This window comes from Trachemys scripta, chromosome 14 (genome assembly GCF_013100865.1).
Source record: "Trachemys scripta elegans isolate TJP31775 chromosome 14, CAS_Tse_1.0, whole genome shotgun sequence".
NCBI classification, from domain to species: domain Eukaryota; kingdom Metazoa; phylum Chordata; order Testudines; family Emydidae; genus Trachemys; species Trachemys scripta.
This window is the reverse complement of record NC_048311.1, coordinates 21,599,191-21,615,545: the sequence shown is the minus strand read 5'-3', so window position 1 is coordinate 21,615,545 and position 16,355 is coordinate 21,599,191. Positions and strand designations below refer to the sequence as shown.

General features: G+C 51.5%; 1 protein-coding gene across 1 annotated transcript; it reads right to left on the bottom strand.

Annotated features, from left to right (window-relative positions):
• Positions 1 to 337: 337 nt before the first annotated feature.
• Positions 338 to 14,157, bottom strand: LOC117887454 (CMRF35-like molecule 1). The gene is made up of 8 exons (XM_034790099.1): positions 13,962 to 14,157; positions 13,037 to 13,384; positions 10,236 to 10,586; positions 7,317 to 7,398; positions 5,160 to 5,272; positions 3,066 to 3,103; positions 2,298 to 2,432; positions 338 to 1,309 (listed from the first exon to the last, which is right to left on the bottom strand). The coding sequence occupies exons 1-8, from the start codon at positions 13,999 to 14,001 to the stop codon at positions 1,157 to 1,159; spliced, it is 1,260 nt and encodes a 419-aa protein (XP_034645990.1). The 5' UTR covers positions 14,002 to 14,157; the 3' UTR covers positions 338 to 1,156.
• Positions 14,158 to 16,355: the final 2,198 nt, after the last annotated feature.

Below are 16,355 nucleotides of genomic sequence, written 5' to 3'. Positions count from 1 at the left end.
TTCCCTGTCCCATGGTGCTGTGTTATCAGGAGCTCCCCATTGAAAGGTCACTGCCCATTTAGCAACATAACGTGTGCAGTGAAATGATGCAAAACTCCCTCCCACTTCCTGTCTGGTCTGGTCTTGCCAACCCTCCCCTCCCAGGGCTGCTGTCTTCTCTCTCCAAGGCCTATCCCCCGACAATCATAGGATATCAGGGTTGGACGGGACCTCAGGAGGTCATCTAGTCCAACTCCCTGCTCAAAGCAGGACCAATCCCCAACTAAATCATCCCAGCCAGGGCTTTGTCAAGCCTGACCTTAAACCTCTAAGGAAGGAGATTCCATCACTTCCCTAGGTAACCCATTCCAGTGCTTCACCACCCTCCTAGTGAAAAAGTTTTTCCTAATATCCTAACAATGTTGCATCGTCTCCACCGAGCTGGTGCTATTCCATGCTGCTTGGTGTCTGAGGTCTTTCTCCTTTCCTCCCTGGCATTTTCTTTCATTGGGGGCCCATTCCAATCAAAGTTCCAGCTGCCTTTTTGGGGAATGCTCCTGTCTAAGCATTGTCCCCAAATGCCAGCCGCACTCCACCCCTTGTCTTTCTGTGGTCCTGCTCCCATGGTGCTCTCTTCTCTCTCCTGAGCAGCTATGATGCATGCAGCCGCTTCACTGTCTCAGGAGAGCTGGGGGATGAAGATGTTACCACCACCATGCTCCCTGGGTCGGGATGGATCCCAAACCCAACCTCTCTCCCTTCAAATCTAGGAAACTGGAGCAGAACTACATGACTTGGACCCATCTCTGCAGAATCACATTCTCCCCCCCCCCCCCCCCCCGGCTTTAACTTGCATGAGAGAGTACAAGTGAGGACTGACGTACATGTAAATAAATAAGACTGAGTAACTGATTTTTCTGCCTTTCCACAGCATTTTCCCCCCTTCCCCCTCCCCCATTACACTACACCATGTTTAGCTGCATCAGACCATTCTGGTGAGACAGTCTCCCAGTTCACTATAGTTCCACCTGGCATTTGCTTAATCTGGCTGGGACTCCACCAGCACCAGCTCATCTCAGACGATTTCATTCCTTGCAACACTGCTCCAAGAGATTGCAATCTTTGCACTTCCACACAACAACAGGGAAGGAGGGAAAGGAAATGTTCCAGAGGGAGCCTATTTCTTTTTCACTGCGCAGTACTCTGTTTGTTCCAGAGGGCTGCTCAAGGGGGGTTGACCGGATGACCTGTCCACATTGATGTAGATTGCCTGCTCATCCAGGATTGGATATTTCACTGTGGCGTAAGAAATATCTGTCATTCCTGGAGCCTGAAATTTGAAAACAGCCTTGATCAGAGAAAAGAAATGAAGGGAGAGAGACCGTAACTAGAACAGATGCTGAGGAACGGAAGCCCTCATACCCCGACTGCTTTGTCTAAGTAACTCAATTGCTCAGAGGAGTGATGATGCCCAGCACACTTTTCCTAATACTCACGCACATCCCTGGCTTGGGTGTGCAGATCTTTCTGCACCTTGAATAGTTTCTTTCTAAAAACTGGCACTGCATGGCCGTGAGTAGAACTCCAGTCCAGTGGATGAGCACATGACATTACTGCCGGGCACATCACATGAGACTGGAGCATTTAAATTTGCAGCTGACTCTTCGTGCATGCACTGTTTGCATCCTGCCTGCATGTGCTGAAATTGGGCCTGCAGTTTCCCAGCCAGTACATGCAGTTATCCACAGGTAGGCAAATTTTGTGTGTGTAACCCACACACCTTCTGGGTGTGGTGCTCTGTCCCATCTAGGGGCACCGAGACCACTTAGAGAGAGGAGATAAAATGACTCTGCTCTATAGCCTTAGAGAGCAGCTTTTAGCTCTTGTGGTAGAGGCTCCTGCACTAAGCTCCAGAGGCCCCAGGTTCGATCCCGGCAACTGGGGTCTGTCAGTTACATGTGCAAAGCAGAAGAAAGCAAAATTGGCCCTCTATGCTCTGACTTCAGCTGCCGTTCTGAATGTGAGGTAGTCCAAACTTTTCCAGACCTGATGGAGACTGGAGCTTTTTCTAAAGCTTCGAGAAACTTGCTAGAACTTTTCTAGAGCCTTTCCAGAACATCTCTCACTGCTAATGAAAGCAACTGGGTTCATTTGCAAAGCGACCTCTTTTGTAATGTGCTAGAAGAGATGTGAATATTGCATGTAAGTGCTCTTGTGCAAGACTCGGCTTGCCCTGTAAAACCCAAAAGCAAGATTTAAAGAGAATAAAAGGATCAGAAGAATCTTAGCATTTTAGGACTGAACGCCAGAATCCTTACTACAGCAGAATATTCCACCCCTTCTGGACTGGGCTCGGCCTGAGCGGAGTGAGGCGATGGGGCTGTGGTGATGGATTTTCTAGATTTAGGTTTCACAGCTGCATAGGAAACATCACTTTCGGTGCTAGCAACAGCCTGAAAAAAAATAAACACAATCTGTGTTGGGGTTTCTGAGCTGGAGCTCTCTGCCCCTGCAGCAGCACCAGGCACTCTCCAGGCCACTACTACTTCTGGGGTGATCCAAGCACACAGCCTACCTCTGTTATCTGTCCCCTGGTTTTCCCTCCCCTCTAACTCCCCATTCCCCGAACACCTAGCAACAGTCTCACTGCTTTCTCCAGCTGTGCTCCTAGCGCTGACAGTACTTTTCAGCCAGGGATCTTCAAGCCCTTTGCAAAGGGAACTAGTGTTCTTCCCATTTTACAGACTAGAAACAGAGGCACAGAGAGATGGTGACTTACCCAATGTCCCGCAATGAGCTATTGGCAGATCCAGGAATCCTGAGTCCATCCAATGCTTTATGCACCAGACCACCTCTCTTCAGACATGGGCAAATCCTGGCTGGGGCCCCCCTACAATGACCAGCATCCTTCCCAGGGATTCAGCCTGTCCCTCACTCGGGATTCTCCACTTTTTTAGCTCGGCGGGGTTGAATAACTGAGCTCCGTGCCCTCTTACTCAGACTTGAACTAAGCTGTTAAAGCCCCCCCTTGGGGCTTGAGAATTAACCCACTGTATTAGAGTGCAGCACCCATTCCCCTCTCTTACCTCATTCACTGCTGCGCTAGGCCCAACGGCTCCAGCAGCTGAAAGGTAACAGACACTTATTACACTGATGTAACAGTGTTGAAAGAGACGATCTACAGAGGAGGAGTGACGAGGCTGGGAGTGGGGGAGGGAGGTGGGCTCCTCCAGATCCTACATGAGGAGGGGTAAAATGCTGAAGCGTTCAGCCCTTTGCAATGTTGGTCTCTTTCTCCAGGGCTTAGTTCTGAGCTGTTAACGCTTAGACTAGGCAGGTGCAGGCAGGCCCTGGGGCAGACTTTTGGAAGTGACTTGGGATAGCTGGGATGAGGCACAGGGCATGTACCTAGAATTGATGAGGAACTCACAGATGCAGCTAGACTCTCCTGCCTTTCAAGAGAGGAGAAATGGATCTTCTCTGGTTCCGCCACTCCTGTGGTTGAGGTGCACCCTACAGGCCACAACCACCACCTGCATCCCCGGAGCTCCTGAGTCTATTTCACTTCCACAGCCTTCACCAGTGTAATAAGCACCAGTTTTACACCTGGATCCCCCACCCACAAATGGACGGCAATTATTGCTCCCGCTGTGATTGTCTGGAGTTGCCTTTGCACCGCGTCCAGTGGGCAAAGAGCAGATAGAGTCCGTGAATAGGAAGGAATTCTGAGGCCCTCTGTGGCATTGAGCATTGACTAGCCGTGGCCCATAAACACAGATGAACTATAGGCAAAGCTACTGGGACCGATCTCCTCCTCCGGCATATGGGTGCAACCCTGGACAAGTGGAACGTCCCTGGGAGAAGCAGGTGGCCTGCTGCCGTTTGCTCACTGGAAATCTCTGTACCAGCAGGGCAACGTCAGGTGTGTGGGGTGTAGTCAGCTGCATATATCCCCTTGGGAGTGGCGGGTTAGCCCCCTAGCCACGACAATGGGGAAGCTGTTAGCCTCGTCTCTTTCCGGGGTGCATTACGTTGTCTGTCCAATAGTGTTAGTGTATACACCACCCACACACATTTACACAGCAACCCAGCTTCCTCCGGCTCTAGCTAATTGCTCCACTTGCGGCTGAGCAGGTGCCTTGGGTAACTTGGCTGTTGCTATTTTTGAAACTGCAATAAACCTCAGCTCTGACTAATCACTGGCTCAGGGGTGATGCAACCCTGAGCAGGAGAAAAGAGTGTGTGTGTGTGTGTGTGTGTGTGTGTGTGTGTGTGTGTGTGTGTGNTGTGTGTGTGTGTGTGTGTGTGTGTGTGTGTGTGTGTGTGTGTGTGTGTGTGTGTGTGTAATAAGAAAATAGGCCTTGATCCTGCAGGGGGCTGAGCACTCTTGCACACCCGGACAAGGCATTTAGCCCATGCTTCTGTACTGCAAGCATGTGAGTAGGCTCCTTGACTGCGCTGGAACTATGCACATACTGGACAATGGGGCTGGCTGCTCACCACCTTGTAGGACTGACCCTGGAGCGGGTGGCAGAGACTGGGGTGAGAGGGGGGTTTGTGCAATCAGAGAAGAGGAAGGGGGTTCTTGCATAGGATTTTCTATGGTGCTTATCACTGTAGTAACTAAGTGCCTCCCATATGTTAATGGACTAAGCCTTGGGAAGAATTATTATTCCCATGTTGCAGAAAGGCCAGACCCCAGATGTCTCCAGTCCCTTAGCCATACCCCCCTTCCTTCCTGCCAAGTTCAGCCACGGGGAGAGAGATTTAGACCAAATTCAAATAAGAGAAACGGCGTAACGGGACTCTGACTCCCAGCCCCGCTGCTGGGCCTGGATGTTGCCTGCCTTGATTGAAAGCCCTTCCCTCTAGGAACCGTGTCTCACTAGGTGTCTCTATCGTGCTTAGCTCAGTCTGGCTGCTGTGTAAATAAGTGCAGTTCTGTTAAACCACTTCCCTTGCACTGAACATAGAAATGGGAGAACTGGTTACTGAGGCAAAACTCCTGATTTGCATGGGGTTTTTGGCAGACTAAGCGGTTAGGATCAGGGCTTCATAAAGCTTTATTGACCAAGGGAGTAAGTGATGGTGGGGTGGGGGAGAGAAATGAGAGAGGAAAAGAAATGAAAGGAGGGCAGAGCCAGATGAGAGCGGGGCAGCCCCCACCTTCGGCCTCTCACCCTTTTTCCTCTTCAGCATCATTCTTCTGGCCAGAAGCATGGCTCCGCTCAGTAATAGAAGTAAAACCAGCAGGAGCATTGGCAGCAGGAACATAGCGCTGGTGAAAAGAGAACTGGAAGACAAAGAAAAAACACATCTCTGACACTGCCTGCCTGTCTGGGACGGGGATGGTGGAAATTCAGTCGGGGAACAAAGCCAGCCCTGCCCTAGGTATTCGTGCAAATGCACCTCTGTATAGTGGCCCGCCAGCAGCCACTTACAGGCCATGCTGCTTCTCGGCCCTCCCCTATACCATGACCCTCCCTGCTATAGGCATTGTTCACCCCCATCCCCAGGGACCCACAGCCACTCCCTGACCCAGAGAATGCCCATGTCCGTGCCCGTTCCAACCAACCCAGCTCCAGAGAACCGCCCAGAGCCAGACTTGATACTGTCCAAATTCAGCCTATTGGGCATTTTATCTGAGCTGAAACAAGTGACATTCTCCTCTCGTAAATGCAGAAGCCTTTCCACCACCTTCTGTAGAAAGAGACCTCCCCAAAGCATGGCTAAAGCAGTGCTGTAACCCCCGGGAACAATGCACAGAATTCTCCAGGCGGGGGTTATCTGCATGCAGAAGTTGCACTACTTCAACTTAAATTAATTAAAAAACTGATGCTGTTAAACTATTGCACAGCCCTGTGTGAAGGCTCCTGTATCAGTTTTTCAAACTGGTTATATGGGGTTTAGCGTGGAGCTGATCATTTACTGACCCTGCTGAACTGCTATAATCCAGCTTTAAATCCATGTAAGTGTCCACACACAAAGTTACACCAGTTGAACTGAATTGGTATAAAAATGACCCCTTTGGGGGCTTGTCTACACTACGGCAGCACAGTGACAGCGTTGCTGCTGCGCTGTCATGTAGACGCTTGCTACAGTGAGAGAAGGGGTTTGTCCATCGTTGTAGTAAATCCACCCGCAAGCGGCAGGAGCTAGGTAGACGAATTCTTCCATTGACCTAGGGCTGTGTATACTGGGGCTTTGGTCGGCTTAATGACATCTCTCAACAGTGTGAATTTTTCACACCCCAGAGCAACGTTGCTCGGCTGATCTAAATTTCGGTTTAAATCCTGGCTCTGTCTGTAGACCAGCCCTCAGTTTCTACTGAGACACAGGACAGCTAAAGGGAGATCTTTGATCAGCTAGTGCTAGGGGTCAAAAGAGAGACCGGGCCGGAGCAGGGAAACGCTAAATAGGTCCTGTACAAAACGCTAGAAGCTCAGAAACCAAGACAATGTTATTTATTAGCACGTGTGCCGAGGGAGATGTGATCTAATTAGGGTAAGCGAGTTGGCTAAGTCACCAGATCAAGGGGAAGATTTAATTTACCAGCGGTAGCTACAGTTGGCGGGGTGGGAAGGCAGAGCAGATAGGGTTGGCAATATGAATAAGAGGGAACAGCAGGCCAAGAGAAAAGAGAGGATATGGTTGCTGCAGCCATGTCTGTTTGGAGCGGTGAAGATTGAAGGAGGACGAGGGTGCTCTTTGGGGGAAGGTCTCTCTCTCTCTCAGGAAGGATGAGAAATAAGATGGCAGCTTCTTGTATACTGAATTGTAAAGCGTTATTAGGGAAACCAATGGAGAGAGTGCAGTTAGGCAGAGTAAAGGTCTTGAGGAAGCCTGGGCTAGTGGCCTGACCACAGAACCAGAGTCCAGGAACACCCGAGAGCTGGTCCTAGCTCTGTCCCAATGGTACACGCTGTGTGACCCCGGGGCAGTGTCTCTACCTCTCTGTGCTTTGTAGCTTTGACAGCAGCCTGAGCCTGCAGAACTTGTGCAGTTCTCCCACTGCCTTTTGCAGTGGACTTGCACTCCCTCTGTGCCTGTGCAAATGATGGTACGGTGCAGGGAAACGGTGCATCAGCCTGGCAGTGCATGATCACGAGCACCAGCAGCTGGGTGGGAACTTCTCTGGTTTTGGATGTGCAACATCCCCCCTCTGCAGGCACAAATCAGGCAGTGAGATGCCCAGCCCCTTAGTCTGCATACATAAACCAGGATGTGCCCGTCTCTGCCGCTGCAGACCGCAACCCGCATGCAAAGCTGGGCCTGGAAATTCAGCCCTGAACACCCCAGCTGAGACCCTGCTTTTACATGTACTTAACTGCCCTTACCTTTTGGGGTGCTCAGCTGTGTTTGTTGTGCCTATTGCTGGGGAGAGAGATCCAGTGGTTACCATCACTGCAGTGGAAAGAGCTGAAAATAGAAACCAGAAAACACAATGCTCTGAGGTCTTCAAAATGTCACTTCTCCATAGGCAGCTGTGTTCTTAGTCTTGCCATTTCAAGTGGCAGATGCCAGCCTGCCCATGCTGGAGCCTGGAGCCCTCTCTTCACCCAGCACCCCTAGGCGTGAATGGCGCCATCAGGCTCTAGGCCCAGTCCAGTTCTTGGCCTCTCACCTGAGCCTGCCACCGAGGGGGAGGATTAGCGCAGAGCATGAGTGTTAGCTGGCATGAAGCGAAGTGACCGCTGGGATCTAGACTGTCCCTAGCAAACCCACCGCACAGAAGCAACCACACAACCAGGCGATGGGAGCTGCTGTCCATCGGTGGAAAGCAGGGCTCTGTAATGGAGCAAAGGCAAGGAGCTGGGGTGCGCTGCCTGGGAGTGGGCTGATCTCAGGGTGGGGACTGGTGAAGGAGGGGGGATTTCGCCTGGGATACGTATCACAGAGCTCCATAGTTAAGGTTGCACTGAGGGCCTTATGTGCACTGACGTTAGTGGGAGTGTATCCATAGACTTCAATGGGCTTTGGGTCAGGGCCTCAGAGCAGCACTAATCTCCCTCTATTCTGTACTCTAAGCACTGCCTGCAGTCTCCAGATTTAACGCGCTCACCCTGCGGGGGCCATTCGATTTCCTATAATAGTTATTGGTCAAATATTTACACACACACACACCCCCGTAGCAAGGGAGAGATTCAAACCCAAGCCCCACTAGGGATTTCCCTGGAGCTCGTACCGGCTTTTCCCCCCCTTGCTCCAGGACCAGATCCCCAGACACCCCCCGCACACTGATCCTGTCCTATACCAGCTCTCACGCAGGCCACGGTGTGCATTTTAAATTTCGACACAGAGTTGTTCCCTTTAGTTGATCTTCCCAAGGAAATGTCGACACAAGGAGCAGGTTCCGCTGGCTCTTCTGTTCCCAGTGCACCTTGGTTTCCTGAGCCAGCCCAGAGGGGGGAGCCCTCAGGGACTAGCCCCTATTGCCTGGGGGTCCAGCCCGATCCAAGAGACCTGCTGCAATGGAGCAAGGCATGCAGAGCAAGGTACCCAAGGTAGAGCACACCCCACTCCGTGCTCCTTCCTTCTCCCCCTCTCCATCCCCCCTCCCTCCAGCCTGCTGCTTCTCCCCATCCCAGTCCTGCATTCAGTAGGGGAGTCTCCCCTATAGTTGGCTGCATTGCCAGGAGTCCCTGCCCCCCCACCCCCCGGTCCCTCTGCCCCCAGCCTCAGGTCAGCAGCGACAGGCTTGCCTTTAGTGTGACGGGGAGGGTCTTGCAGCCCACTGCCGCCGCTCCCCTGCTTTGGTGCTTGGAGGCCTCCAGCAGCACCCTGCTGGCCCTCCAAGCACTAAGAGTTGCTGCCGGAGTGGGTGCATGCGGCTGCCTGGGAGCAGGAGGTGTAGCCTGCACACACATACATACGCTAACCCCTGGGCGCCCACATCAGCTCACTTCTCCAGCCCCACAGACCCAAGCACGAGCCTATTGCTGTACACTAGAGTTGAGTGACCAGGATGCTATCCTGGGGATAAGCTGGGGCTAGAAATAGCTGTCTGGGTCTCTCACCAGCACTCCCCAATCAGACACTTGGGCTCCAGGCAGGGCCAGATAAACGCAGGGGTTTACGGGCTGCAGCCCTGGGCTAAGGGGGGGCACGGTACAGCAGGGCTCAGGCAGGCTGCCTACATGCCGTGGCCCCACGCCGCTCCCGGAAGCGGCCAGCTGCTGCCATGTCTCTGCAGCCCCGGGCAGGGGGGCGGCTCCGCGCGTTGCTCCTGCCACCAGCACAGTCCCCGCAGCTCCCATTGGCCGGGAACTGGGCGCCTGTGGGCAGCGCACATGGAGACGCTGCTCCCCTCCCTGTGTCAGCAGCAGGCTGCGTCCAGGAGTGGTGTGGAGCCACGGCCTGCAGGCAGGCAGCCTGCCTGAGCCCTGCTGCCCCACTGGCCGGGAGTTGCCTGTGGTAAGCACCTCCCAGCTGGAGCCTACACCTCGCATCCTCTCCTGCACCTCAACATAGGTGCTCCAGGGCTGGAGCACCCACGGGGAAAAATTGGTGGGTGCTCTGTACCCACTGGCAGCTTCCCGTCCCCCTGCCCAGCTCACCTCCGCCTCCGCTCCACCTTCTCCCCTGAGCACACCGCGTGCCCGCTTTTTCCCCCTAGCTCCCAGAGCTTGTGCCGCAAAACAGATGTTTTGCATGGCTGGGAGGGAGGAGGGAGAACCCGGAGTGCTTGGGGAAGAGGCGGGGCCAGGGCAGGGATTTGGGGAAGGGGTTGGAATGGGGGCGGGGCAGGGGTAGGGAAAGGGTGGAGTCAGGGTAGGGGGGCACGAGCACCCAGCGGCGCTGGGGAAAGTTGGTGCCTCTGCACCTCAACCCCCTGCCCCAGGTCAGAATTCCCTCTTGCACCAAACTCCCTCCCAGAGCCTGCACCCCTCACCCTCTCCTGTACCCTAACACTCTGCCCCAGCCAGGAGCCCCCTCCTGCACCCCAACTCCCTCCCAGAAAGAAACTAATATAACACCTGTTCTAAGGTAAGAAATAAGCTATTTTTGAATTAACTTAACTATATTCTACATGTTTGAAGACTGAAATGTAACCACAGAACAGCTTTATATTAACTAAAAGGCAAGTTGAGTATAGCAGTAATAGCCTCAATGCCATAATTGTGATAATTTTGTTTTAAATTAGGAAAAAGACTTGTATACAGGGGCCCCACAAAATCTCATAGCCCCGGGCCCACAGGAGAGTTAATCCAGCCCTGGCTCCAGGTTGCCATCAGTAGATCAGAGCAGAGACTCACCTGGGAGAACAGTCACGTTAACAAGGAAATAAGGATCACCTCCACCTTTTATATTTATTCCACACCAGTAGATCCCAGCATCTTCCAGAGTCAGGTTCTCCATGGTCACAGTGAATGTGCTTGTGGTGTGATTGTCTATGATGGAGACTCTGCCCCATTTCACCTTGACCTCTGACTTTTCAGTCTCAACAACTTTGGAGCAGCTGTTCCACTGTGCTCCTCTGCACCAGTATTTCTGAGATCCCTGAGCTGTTTTACCGTACTGACACGGTACGGACACCGTGTCCCCCGGGGGCCCGCTCACCTCCCTAGGGGCAGTCAGTGCCGGGGCAGCCAGGGCAGAGAAATAGCCTGAAAAACAAAGCAAATCTCAACACCCTGCTCCACACCCCCAGGAGTGAGGGATATGGGACAGCAGCCCCAAATCCCAAGGGCCTCATTCCCTGTGTCATGCTGAATACATGCCGTTCCATGCAATGCACTGGATGGCAGGATGCCAAGCAAGTACTCCCCAAGCCCTGCTAATAAGCATTTCTCAGGTCTCATGTGGCTCCTGCGGGGTTATGCACATGACGCCTAGCAGCATTACTGCTGAGTTACACAGCGTAAATCCCCAGCTGGAGAGCGGGAGATTCCCCCTTAGGTTCTCTCCGCTCTGAAGCTAAGAGAGAGCAGGAGAGGGAGAGAAACTCCAGTGTGGGGTGACTGACCTTCCGGGCAAAGTGGTTCTGGTGTGAATGGAGAAATAAAAACCTCTTACCTGGAAGGAGAAGAATCACCCTGGTGAAGGGCACCTGCAACATCCCCATAACTGCCCCTTTCTCCCTTAATCTGTTTCACGTCTTTTCTCTAACTGGCACCGAAAAGCAAACTCTGCTTCCCCCAGGGACCGCAACCTTCCCTCTGAAGGCTGCCAACCTGCCCTGTCGGTGACACCCAAACACTTCTGCTTCCTTTTTCTTATCTGATGCCTCATTTCCTTTTGCGCTGTCCCCCCCCCCATTTACAAGCAAGAAGGCAGAGAAGAAAGGAGGGGTGTCAGTGGCAAGCAACTGGTTACAACTGGATTTGTGATGGAAGCTCCTGTAGGACGGTGGCTTTGATTGCTGCATGGTTACAGTGGTTTAACACACACAACATGCACGTTTTCTGCACCGATAACAGAACTTCCCTTCCAGCAACTCTGTGGCCCTAGTGATCTGAGCACAGGAATGGAAGTCAGGAAATCCGGACACTGACTTGACTCTGTGACCTGGGACAAGTCACTTCAGCTGTAGGATGGGGGTACAATGTACTTACCTGTCTCTCCGTGGTGCTAAGAAGATAAACCCGTTAACATTTGTACAGCGCTGCTGTGAAGACAGGAAGCACCATATAGGTGCTAAGTGTTATATATTGAGCTGCCTTTCCTGTGTCTCACACCAGGTCATCAGACACTTGAGATTGCAGCTTTGCTGTTAACAATTGATATTCATTATGTGTAAGGGACTTTAAAAATAGCCATTTGCTCTTTGAAATGTAGCTGTAGTGATTGGAAAATCATTTCTACGCAGTCTTCCTTCAAATTAGGTGTGGGTTCAAACTAAACCCAAGCTCCAGTCCCTTCCCTGTCCCAAACATTGGAGTGTGGGTGGGCGGAGAGAGAATTCTGGATCTGAATTCTGTAGTTGGCCCCTATGCCTGTAAAGAGATGAGTCAAAACCCTCGATCTGGACACACACACCCCAAACCCTGTGGGGTGCAAAATCTGGATCCATATTTTGTGGCCTGGGCCCCTCTCTTCTCTAAATAGCTGCTACAGACGGAGGCTAAATGGCCTGAGTGAGTAACGTCCCTCTGAACAGTGGGGAATGTCACGCCTGTGAAAAGTTAATATTTGTGACTGTAGCAGTGGTGAGTTGTGATTGGCCAGTTGAGCCCCAACAAGAGTTTGTCTCTACTCCCCGTTTGGGTAGCTGGGTGAGATCTTCCAGCACAAAGACTTAGGCATGTAATGTAAAATTTGGTTTATGCAAATGCTTTCCCAGAAAAACTCAGAAGTATGAATGCCCAGGGAAAGTACCCAGATAAGGAGCATGACCAGGGCTGGTGTGAGTTCATTGAAAAAGGTGACTGAATATACCTGGACCATCTTTAGTGGGTTTAATCTGCCCCCTCGAATTTTTAGTCCTGGTGATGATGAGCTGGAAGGAAAAAGCCCACCTTGGCGCTCAGATCCCAGGTTTGCAGGGGGGCGGGGCTACAGCTGGAAAACTGCCATCTTGGTGCTCGTAAAGGGAGCGTGTTTGACCTGGAATCCCTGAGAGACCATCGAGGGGCCGGGTTTTTTCCAGCCGTTTTTCAGAGCAGAGCCACATTTCAATGGGGAGCAGGAGCTTCAGGCAACGTTCGCTGCCCTCTGCTACTGCTCTGCTCCTGTGCTGGTTAGAGCCTCTGCAACCCTGGGAAGCTCCCTGCTGGGTCCCTTAGTCAACATGGGGCTGCAGTTGTGCCCCCGGTTCTCCTGAGCTGGTCCGGGGGAGTGAGCTGCTGTGGCTGCCCGGGGGGTGTAAAACCCACCCAGACAATAAACTCGGACTCAAGCCTGCCCACAGGGACAGCCTCTTCCAGACCCGCACGTGTCCTGCTCGTGGCCCACTGCAATACCAGTAGGGGCGAGTCAGCTCAGGAAATCACCTCTGGGGACAGGTAGGGATATACGAACATCCTGCCCTGGAGTGCCCGTCTCTCTTTCTTACCCATCCCCCAGTCACCCTCACTCGCAGTGTAGGAGCCGTGCAGAGATCTGAGCAGACACTCACCTGGGAGAACAGTCACCTTAACCGGAACCCCCGGATCAAATCCAAATTTGCTTATCCCACACCAGTAAATCCCAGCATCTCCCAGCGTCAGGGTCTCCATGGTCACCGTGAATGTGCGCAGCCTGTGGTTGTCTCTGATGGAGACTCTGTCCCCCTTTGCCTCGGCCTCCGACCCTGTGGTCTTAACAACTGTGTGACAGGAGCTCCAAACTGCTCCTCTGCACCAGTATTTGCTATTTTCTTGATACCTTTCATGGTACTGACACTGCACAGACACCGACTCGCCCAGGGGCCTGCTCACCTCCCCAGGGCCAGTCAACTCCGGGGCAGCCAGCCCACAGGAGTAGCCTGAAAAACAAAGCAAAAAGCAAAACTTGTCATTTCCTCTTCACTGGGGGGTTGAGGAGGCGGAAGGGCAACTTGAACTCAACACCCCAAGGAGCCCAGTCCCTCCCCCCAGCTGGTCCCTATCAGACCATGCAGTGTGCTACCCACCAGCAGAGAAATAGAGGGGGAGGGTCTCATCTGGCTCCACAGGGTTGTATGTGGGTGATTCCCGTTAGTGTTAATGCTAAAGTTACCCAGCATAAATCCCCTGTAGAGAGCTGACAATAGACCCCCTTAGCCTCTCTCCTTTTGAAAGGCAAGCAAAGGAGACTGGCTCTCAGTGGGTTTGTAGGTAGATTAGCCTTAATAATCTATGGAGATATACCCATCTCCTAGAGCTGGAAGGGACCCTGAAAGGTCATCAAGTCCAGCCCCCTGCCTTCACTAGCAGGACCAAGTGCTGAATTTGCCCCAGATGGCCCCCTCAAGGATTGAGCTTGCAACCCTGGGTTTAGCAGGCCAATGCTCAAAGCACTGAGCTATCCCTCCCCTTTCAGGCGGGCCCTCTGGTGTGACTGGATCAATCGAAACCTCTCACCTGCAAGGAAGAGAATCACCCCAGCAAAGGACAGCTGCATTATCCTTCCAATTGCCCTTTTCTCCCTAAAGCTCTGTGACGTCTTTTCTTTAAAATGCTCTAAAAAGAGAGCTCTGGTTCCTTCCAGCCTGGGCCATTTCTCTCTCTCAGGTTTGCAAATCCTGTGTCTGTAGTAAGTGATACCAGGCACTTCTGCTTTGTTCTTTCAGTCACTTCTGGGGCTCTGCTTCCGATCACAACCTGGCCAAGTTCCAGTCACGGGGGCAGAAACGCTAGATGAAATACAGAGGAAAGAACCAGCGTGGAGGGGAAGCAATCAGCTGCAATCCGGCTTCTGTTGGACGCTCTTGCAGGGCACTCCTTTGGAGGACGATTATTTAACTCTGGGTGTACCTAAAACACCAACCAGGCCAAATGCTAATTACCCATTCAGCTATGGTGGGTCACCTCTCTTTAATGGGTATTAATGTATTATTAGCTTTGCCATCCTCACCTGCCCTTCGTTAGAGCAGGTGAGTCGTTTTTGTGCTTCATCTGGCAACATTCAGCAGAGAGGCAGTGTGGTCTAGTGGCTACAGTGCTGGGCTGGGACCTGAGTTCTGGCTCCGCCCCTGACTTGCTGTGTGAAGTCACTTTGGCTCTTCCGTGGCAAGTGGCGCATGGATACAGGGGAGAACTGAGCCGGCTGATTCCTTTTGTGACCTTGGTCAAGTCACTTCATCAAATGTTTCCGTATCAGTAAAATAGGGGCTGATAATAGTTACTTTCCTACCCCTGGGGAACTCGGGGGGAGGGGGGATTGTGCAGCTAAGCCAGCAGACGATTGTGCAGTGCTATGAAGATGGAATGCACTGTATAATTGCCAAATATTATCACAACATGTTGAGTTGTTCTTCCTGTTTCTCGAGCCATGTTGAAACGGCAGCTTTCCTGTTAACTATTTTTATTACATGTAAGGTTGGTTTTTTTTAAATTGTGGCTTTCTCTTTGCAATATAAGTGAAGTTCACAATGCAGCTTCCCTTTCAATTAGTGACAGGTTGGCAGCAAAGCCTCCGTTCCAGCTCCCACTCTGACTTTTTGGAAGGGAATCTAATTCCAAATTGGGTGGCTTGCCCCTCCCGCTGTAATGGAGTGAACCACAAACCTGGATCCAACCATCCTCCAAGTTTGTGAGAATGCAAAATCTAGATTTGGATTCAGATCTGGATTTTATAGCCTGGGGTCCATTTTTGCTTTAAACGGAGGCCAGAAAGTGAAAAATAAATGTAACCAGAGCATTTAGATCCTGAGGTTTTCTGCTGTCTTTTCCCTACCTTACACTCACTATTAGAGCTGAAAAAAGAATTGATAATGAATGTGGCCAGTTTTTTTTTTTCCCCCTTGGATATTCCACAAACAGGCTGCAATCTCCTTTCATTTATCCAGTATCCAATTCTGGGGGGTAATTTTTGAAAATGTTGGCCTGACCCTGGGCAGTTCTCTGTGAATATTGGTTATTTGAGCTATATTGTGGTTGATCAGATAAGTCACATCATATTGTTTCTGGTCCCTGACTGGATAAGTGTGCAACCACTTCCAGCCTGAATACTCTTGTGCACATATGTAATATTCAGTTTTTGCTAATGCTCCCACATAAGACTTTGAGCTCAGTATCTGAGAACATTGGTGCCTGCAAATCTCTACCACTCCCAACTTCGTGGAAAGCAAACACAAAAGGGGTGGGAACCTGGGTGAAGCAATTTCATTTAAAAATGTGATGCACCTTTTCAGAATAAACGTGTACTGCCTGCGGGTCCCATCCTGCATGGTGCCTTTGGAGGGAGCACTAGGGCTGGCCGCAAAACAAAAATTCCAGTTTGCAAAAAATGTCGAGGTTTCGACGTTTGTTTTTATTCTGCAACAGAATGAAACCGAGACGTGATAAAGTGTATTTGCAATACAACTGGGGTGGGGGTGGGGGTGGAGGGGCGGGGAGAGTTAGGGCACTCACCTGGGGCGTGGGAGACACTAGCTTCAAGTCCCTGCTCTCCCTGATTCAGTTCCTATTGGACAGAACACTGGACGGGGACTCAGAAAAACTGGGTTCTATTCTTGGCAAAGCCACTGGGCTACTGGGTGACCTTTAGCAAGTCACTTCACTTTCCCATGCCTCAGTTACCCCCTCAGTAAAACAGGTATAATGACACTGACCACTTTTGTAAGGGGCTTTGAGATTTATGGATGAAAAGCACCAGATAAGAGCTAGGTGGTGTCATTAACATCCAATTTTGCTCTAAAAAGAGAGCATGTAAAACTGACACCTTCTTCCTTCCACTGTCAGAGTTGTAGGTGCTGACTTTAGTGACAAAAAGAAGGTTTTACTACTTAGTTTACTCCTGTTAGCCCTGCCAAG